The sequence below is a fragment of the Alligator sinensis genome, unplaced genomic scaffold (assembly GCF_000455745.1).
Source record: "Alligator sinensis unplaced genomic scaffold, ASM45574v1 scaffold94_1, whole genome shotgun sequence".
NCBI lineage: Eukaryota > Metazoa > Chordata > Crocodylia > Alligatoridae > Alligator > Alligator sinensis.
Genome location: NW_005842073.1, coordinates 674083 through 682092, shown reverse-complemented (window position 1 = coordinate 682092; position 8010 = coordinate 674083). Strand labels below are relative to the sequence as shown.

Here is an 8010-nt window from a genome sequence, read left to right as displayed (position 1 = left end):
AGCGGTTCTTTCAAAACAAAACCAAACTCGAAATGAGACACTGTTCCACTGAAACGTCAAAAGAGAAGTCAAAGCGAAATGGTGCTGTTTCGTACAGCCCTAATACACATATGTTAAAATAACTAAGCTCAGAGAGCATTACGACAAGTTTTAAAGCCTAAGTTGCTTCATTTTAACTACATGAATTAACAGTTCAAATTTAAGAACATCCATTGTCATGCTATTACGATTGTTGCAGCTGGCAACTGAAAGGGTTTCCTTACCGGACTGGTTTTCCTCTTTTCTACGTAAGCTAGCCTGTTATACTGACGTCTGACTGTTGACACCCATTTTTTTCTCCCAGAAACCTTGAATAAAATTATCTGAAAAACTAAGCTTTTTGAACAACTTAAAACTTAAGGGATAGTATAAAAAGTCCAAGTTGGACTTCTGAAACATAGCAGTCCTTTATGAGGCTTTAAAAAACAGAACTAGCACAGTAGCATGGATTTTGAAAAAAGGGGGGAAAAAAAGATATAGACATAGTACTAGTACAAAAGCAAAAAACTCCAGGTAATGAAAGAAATTTCCAGCAGTTAAATGGGCTTTAGACAGGGGACTAACAATAGTTTGCTTAAAAAAAAAAAAGTCTAGAGAACAACCAGAGTAAGATATAACTTGAACCGCTGAACAAAGCCACTATAATTCCTATATTTACATGGGTACATCTTTTTTTTTTTTTTTTTTTTTTTTAAACAACAAAGTATACACATTCCTTTGTCACATGAGAAACATCATGCAGAGCAAATACTTCTCCAAAATTATGCCAGGACTAGCTGAAACGCACAAAACATTTCTGATTAAATAAATATTTTTGCAATAAAAATTTAAATATAGGATTTTTAGTTATCCTTTGACCAAATACTTTAACAGAATCAAAACTTTTCACCCTCGAAAAGACTACATAGAAGCTGTCCATGTGTAAACACAGGCTTAGGAATATAAAGATATTTTGTCAAAAGTCTGACCTTGTGACTTGTTCGAAGTCATAGAATAAGAGGGCCCCTTGTACACATGAGGAAGTTGCCCCTTTTAATGGTTTAATTGCCTTTAATGAAGACAAGGATTGGGCCCCTCACCGCTTTGGCAGAGTCTGCCCACTGCACAGCAAGGGGGGGCCCGGTACTTCATTCTAACTCTGGCTTTCCTGCATATCTGTTTGAAATGCTTCCAAATCTATAAACAACAACATGCTTATTCTGTCTGTTCCGAGCAATGTCTGTCCAAAGCACTCTGATTGGTTCTTTCAGTAAGCATTGTAATTGGCTGCTAAGACAACCAGAGTGTTCCAGACAGACAGAATAAGCCAATTATTATTATAATAGATAGAAGCAAGTAAAAATAAACTTGCAGACATACCTAATGCCAAGTTCTGATATTCTATCTTACTCCTAAATTTCAAGATGCTATTTCCAGCATATTTTTGGAGAACTCCCTTGCAAAATACCCTACAAAAAGGAATGACAACCACCGCACTGGAGAGGAACTAAGCATTAAATCATATCATGCTTGCAGTAATGGCCCAAACCTGGCTTGCTATTTAAGGAAGGAAAGTGATGTAAACAGAGCAACTGACAATGACAAAACAAGGGGATGGACAGAAAGGCAACAGGGAAAAGAAAAAGCTCCAGTGTTTATTCAGCTACTAAATTTGGCCAATTAGTTTTTTAGTAAAATTATGCACAAGGAATAAACTCCCAGAGGACTCAAATTCTTTGGGCAAACAGAGTTGGTTGGCTCTGCAGATCTTCCTCCACAATAACCTGGCTCACTCTGAGTCTGATGGTGCATAGTACTTACCATTATTAAAAGAAGCTACAGCTAGGGCTTCCTGGATAATCTACCACATCCAATTCACCCCACTTTCCTTACTCCTCTGCTTTCTCCTCCTGTTTTTCCAGCTCACCCCTCCACTGTGGTTTTATACATTACTGTATATTCTCAAGACTTCTTTTGTTTTGCTTTTTCCATTTATCTCCAATCAGAAAGATGTAAACCTGGTTTCGTATAAAGTATATTCAAACCAATCAGCATCCTATTAAAATAATTCTCTACCCAAAATAGTTTTGAACTTCTAATCTACAACTAAAGATTCATGCTATTTTATTAGAAATTAATACTGAAAAGATCATATTATTGTCTACTGCACAAACAAGAATGCAAGGTTTGATTTCTAAAAACAAGCCAATCATTAAAAAAAATAAGTGACCTAACAGGCAGTATGCAACTTCTGGGCTAAGTACAGACAGTTAAAAAGCCTAAACCTGTATTGATTCAGTCTTCACAGGTTAATCTAAGCTGCATAGATTGAACCAATAACCAAGTGAACAGACATTCACTTACGATTCCAGAAATGCAGCCACATGCCTGCAGTGGCCTAGGCCAGAAGCCAGGGAGTGCTACAGCATACCTCCCTGTTCAGCTGAAGCAAACAGCTTAGATCAAGGCTAACCTGCCCACCCTGTAAGGGGAGGGGTTTGCAGGAGAGGTGCAAAACATCCTGGGATGCTGGGGGACTGAGTTAACTGGAATCTGGAGGGAATCTGAGACAGAAGTTCAATAAATCGATTTAACCTAAAATAGGTTAAGTCTGATAGTACATCCATCCAGGTTTATCTTAAACCGGTTTCAGCCATTTTGAAAGCAAAATATGTATAGAGCCTCTGTTGTGTTACAGATTTGATCTGGTTTCTGACCACCTATACCAATTTATGTGTAATTTCTATCCCCAGCCCTGCTGACCGGCAGCTTGGGTTTTAAAACAGAGATTGCTAATGCAACAATTACAGAAGGGTAATAGATTTGTAACAGAACCCAAATTATAAGTTGGCTGGCTACAACATTTCACTAAATATGTCCTTAACAGGTCTTTTAGTGGGACCCTTAAGAACTGGTTCTGGTTTAATGCTAACTAAGATCCCCTTAGTAGAAGTCGCTACTTAAAAGGCAACAGATACAAACCTCTCTCTAAAAGCATATGCTTTCTATATAAGAATCACTTCTCTGACGGCCAAAGTACAGTCAGCACCAGTGTAACACAAAAAAAAGTTCAACAGTATATAACCTTACATAGAAAGACTACTGAATGAAACTAACTGGAATTTATCCACAGAATTTACATTCAACTTCATCACCACCTACACTTTTAAAAAAAATGATAAATTCTTTTAATGACAGTGCTATTGCTAGAGCACGGTTGTTGTTGTGATAGTCCAGCAATTGTGCAAGAGGCAAGTATTGCTCAGGGTGAACCAAGAAGCAGATTCCAATATCTGGCTAAAAAAGGTTCATCTTACTTTCAACAAATTACCCTAAGAAATTTTTTTAATGACAGCGGTCAGGATCTCATTTTATTTCTCATCTAAAACCCAGTGTATTAAATTTGAACATATAAACCCTGATTTATTTAATTCAGTATTCTAATAAAAATGGTAATTTCACAATTTCTGAATACTGGTTCAAACCGTGTCCTGCAAAAGCTTAAGTTACTAAATGAAAGAAAAAATCTAGATCAAAACCCTCTGCACATGGACAGTTTATATACAATACCAATTTTGGGTTTGTATCCCAGAGAATGAGATGAATATTTGTTATGCTATGAGGTATTTCAAGAAGCTAGATGACTGTTTTTCTGTGGGATTTCACCAGACCCCACTACAGGTTCCTGCACAACATATTATGTTTACCTTCCAAGCACCACTGATCAGCTGGGTTTTGTTTAACATGATGTTTGACATCTAAAGTAAGTGCATGTAAATTTCCCTACTTACAGTTAAGTATTTATTTTTTCAAGGTATTTTCTCAAACACACATTATTGTGTTTTGACAAAGGCCATTTCAGAACAGCTTTTACCCATGCTTATTCTCTTACACAATTCCCATGATACACCTCAGCTTACAGAACTCTCCATGGACATTACTTCAGCAGCATCAAGTCATGATACACTGATGTAAAGGATGAAAACATTTCCCACATTATTAGCACCCCAATAAGCCTTTAATATAAGGATACTTGAAAAATAACAGAAGGTCACTTAAACTAAAAGGCAAAACAAAACAAAACAACACTGACTACTTAAATCAAAATTGTATTTGATATACTACTTTGTTACACAACACATTTTGCAATCATTCAGGCAATTAAAAGAATGCTTTCTAATACCAATTCTTAGCTCAGCTGAGTATGACTGAAGAATCCTCTTGAAGTTAATACAGACTAACACTTTTGAAACTTCATTAGCTGGCCACATTTTAAACCTAATTTTTCAGCAATTTAGATCTTGACTAGGTTTTGAAGAGTGATGCTTAAAAACAAAACACAATCAAATATTAAACTAACTCTCACTTTAATATACTGCTGTACCTTCATTCAAGCACTAAGTATAATATGGAATTTTTTAGCTTTATACTGGCTGTCTACAATATTTCTAGTTGGAGAATATAAAACTGATATTTTCATTTTGCCTTTTCCTTTGGGCCCAATAGCTGTTTAACCTACTTGAGTTTTTAACACTTTTAACAACTGTTCACCATATGTGTGACCACCAAAAACTGACTTGGCTCCCTCAGACTCATTTAATACCCCAAAACAAGGTATTAAATGAAGATTTGTGCTCCATTAAGTTGCATTTCTTAAAAAATATATTAATTCAGTTGTCTGCTTGTGACTTAATTGGTTCAACTAAACTTGCATTGTTTGTTATAATTTAGTCATTAACCAATAAGATGACAAATAAAAAGTTAGAAATAAGTTCCCAACCAGCAGAAAACCAGGTAAAACAACACAGGATTCTCTGCCCCCCCGCCCTCCCTTCTACCATTTTCTTTTTTGGAGGCTGCAAATTTTTTTAAGGTTTCTGAACTCCTTTCTATCTGATCATTAAGAAAACCATTTTACCTGCAATTCCACACTATTAAAAATGTATTATCTCCTTTAACCGCTATACTGTGGACAAAAAATTCACTCTGATAAGCTAAGTCAAAATTAACTTGTATTTAAAAATTATGCAAGATCTTTTTACAGAAATGTATAGCAATAATAAATACCATACATTACATCAGCAAACCAGTATGCTATCCTGAGAGTTCTCTATAACATAGTGCAAAAATTGACTAGCATGAAGTTAATTTTGATTTTGAATTATGTTGCTTTATTTTAGCACTTCCAGTTTCAGCAATTAATTACATCAAATTCCAACACAAAGGGAAAAACAAAGATAAATATGACCACAAAGTTTATTCATCCCACGAAAGCACAGATGAGAACAGTGATTTTCTCTATCCCATTTCTACCCTGATCTGGAACAGCAACAGAGTAACATGAACCTTTTTTCTTAAGCTTCATAGTCACAAAAACATGGCAGTTCTGAAATTCAAAGAACCTAGTCATTTTTCTAAGGGGTTCACTGATAAAGATGTTTTTGGCCAATACTGATGGCCAATTATTAATCAGCCGTATCAGGCGATAATGATACAATTGCTGATATGCAGCCCGGCAGCTTGGAGAGCAGTATTCAACCATTAAGTCTGTGTGGGGGAAGGGGCATGGGAGGCAGATTGAGCCTCACCTTGGTGAGGGAGGGAGTTGGGCAGCAGGAGGTGATGCCCAGCTGGTGGCTGTGTGGGGCAGGGCACAAAGCCATGGGCAGCTTATCCAGGCGGTACGGGGGAGGGGAGTGGGGGCAGCTTCCCACCACTGCATGCAACCCCGGGATAGACATGGGGGGGGGGCATGTGCCCCCCCTGGATTTGTGCATGGGGTGAGGACAAGCTGCCTGTTGTGGGCTTGGGGCCAAGGGCTGTGCCAGCCTCTTCCCAGTGGTGGGGGCTGGGCCAGGGCTGTGGCTCAGGTGGGCACAGGCAGGGCAGGCAGCAGCGGTGCTGGGAGAGGTGGTTACAGGGTGGTCTACAGCCACCTCAAAATTCTCCATAGCCACCCTGTAGCCTCCCCTTCCAGCACCACCACTGCCTGGCTCAAGCTCAGTCTTGGCCCAACCTCCACAAAGGTCACATTTTAAGATGTAGCCAAGCTAGAAAACAACAAAGAAAAGACGCATAGAAAACATGACACATGAAAAAAGTTTTTTTTTTTTGGGGGGGGGGGGAGGGGTGCAGGGAGAGAGAGAGAGAGACTGCGACAGACACAAAAAAATCAAGTTCATCAGTCCAGAAACATGTAGTTTCCCCAATATATGAAAAGGATTATGAACTAACTAACACAGAGGTTCCCAAACTTTTTCTTACTCCCTTTCAGAAATACCAACTGCCTGCATATCCCTACCAGCATACATTTGATATTTTAACCCCTTAAATGCCAATTATTATAATGAAAATTAAATCCGCCATTATGCAATTTTTCCAGCATACCCCCAGGCATGTCTTGTATACCCCCAGGAGTACGTAAACCACAGTTATCTAAGAGTTAGATAAAAATACATACTCTTTGCTGCCAGGGACTTAAGTGGAATATTAGGAAACAATTTCTAACTATAAGGGCCTTGAAACACTTAATGAAACTAATCTAGGAAGGGCATGGATGATTTGGATGGTTGAGGTGTATTTGATCCTGCTTTGGTGTGGGTTGGTGGGAAAGGAGTTAAGAAATTGTAGAAATTAATTTATCCAAGGATAATTACTCATTGGAAGTATGAATGCATTGAGAGAAAAGCAAGGCTCAGAACTTCAAGTCTATTTACAATACTTGTAGCTATTAATTAAATGGTTGTTAGTCACTGTACATTAGTTAGTCACATGTTAGTTAGCATGATGACAGTCTGCTTTATTTAATTTTAACAAAAACTGTTAAAACTGCTTTTTTGGTTAGCTCCTGTGTTCTCTATATGTTACTTGACACTAAGTTTGACCAAATCATTCCATCTCCTGTATGGATTCGTAAAATATTCTGAAGACTGTACAAAGATCAATAAATTTACAGTATGCACAACTATGCTAACTTTTTAAACAGTGCTGGTTAAATATTTGATTTAACTTACCTGCAGTTATGAATTTAGTACTACTGCTTCTGCTTTCCCCATCCTCCATGTTTCTGTTTGTGCTCTTTTCTTTTAAGCCATAAACAATATTGTCAAAAGATATGCACTTGCTGGACACAATGTTGTCTTTGTTGATTGGCTGATTAATTTTGCTATTAGCTTCAAGTAGAGAAGTGAAGTCCTCAGACTGAGCAGCTTCAGTGGGTTCAGGCTGAGAGGAGCTTTTAGCCTGTGACACATTCTTTGAAGAAACAGGCAGAGAGTCTTCATCACTGTCAAATCCAAAAGGATCTTCTGATACCTCATCTTCAACTTTGAGCTTTTTAGGAATTTCTGAAATATCTGGTTTTATATTGGGCCTTTTCTGTCCTAATTTGGCCATAAAGGTGGTTTCTCCCCATTTTGTGCTAAGGGTGGTCCGTTTGCTAGAAAAGACTTCATCAAACTTTGAACTGCCATTTCCCCCTTTCCTGCTGTAGGTCTTTCCAAATCTGGATGTCATTTTGACACTTGTTTCATATTCCCTGTTGGAAGAAAAAGAATAATAAACTAATTTGTATACTTTTTAATGAATAGTTATTTTTCCTATTAGAGATACATGCATCAGATTACAACTCAAGTTAGTACTATATATAGTACTACAGTTTTTTGACTTGCACATTATCAGTCTGTTAGCAACTTCTGTAATACAGACCTTGCCTGTGAATTTAACATTAAATCCTGTTCCTGTTTTCTTAAAGAAAGATACTAGAGGCACAGAAAGTAATCAGTTGCGAATGTTATTTTTAGTGTTTGTTTTATTCTAGTCTCCTCTGTTTCCAAGAGGAGGGCATTACTTTCATAGAATCATAGAAGTAGGGTCAGAAGGGACTTTGTAGATCTTCAAGTCCAACCCCCTGCCTGGGCAGGAAGAAAACTGGGCTCAAGTGACCCCAGCCAGGTAGGCATCGAGCCGCTTCTTAAAGACCCCCAGGGTAGG

At 37.8% G+C, this 8010-nt stretch overlaps 1 protein-coding gene across 1 annotated transcript in view; it reads right to left on the bottom strand.

Annotated features, from left to right (window-relative positions):
* Positions 1-7555, bottom strand: part of WAPL (WAPL cohesin release factor) — a 131190-nt gene extending 123635 nt beyond the window's left edge. Inside the window, exon 1 of the mRNA XM_025204240.1 lies at positions 7032-7555. Within this exon, the coding sequence (XP_025060025.1) occupies positions 7032-7533 (502 nt within the window). The 5' untranslated portion in view covers positions 7534-7555. The remainder of the gene's footprint in view (positions 1-7031) is intronic.
* Positions 7556-8010: the final 455 nt, after the last annotated feature.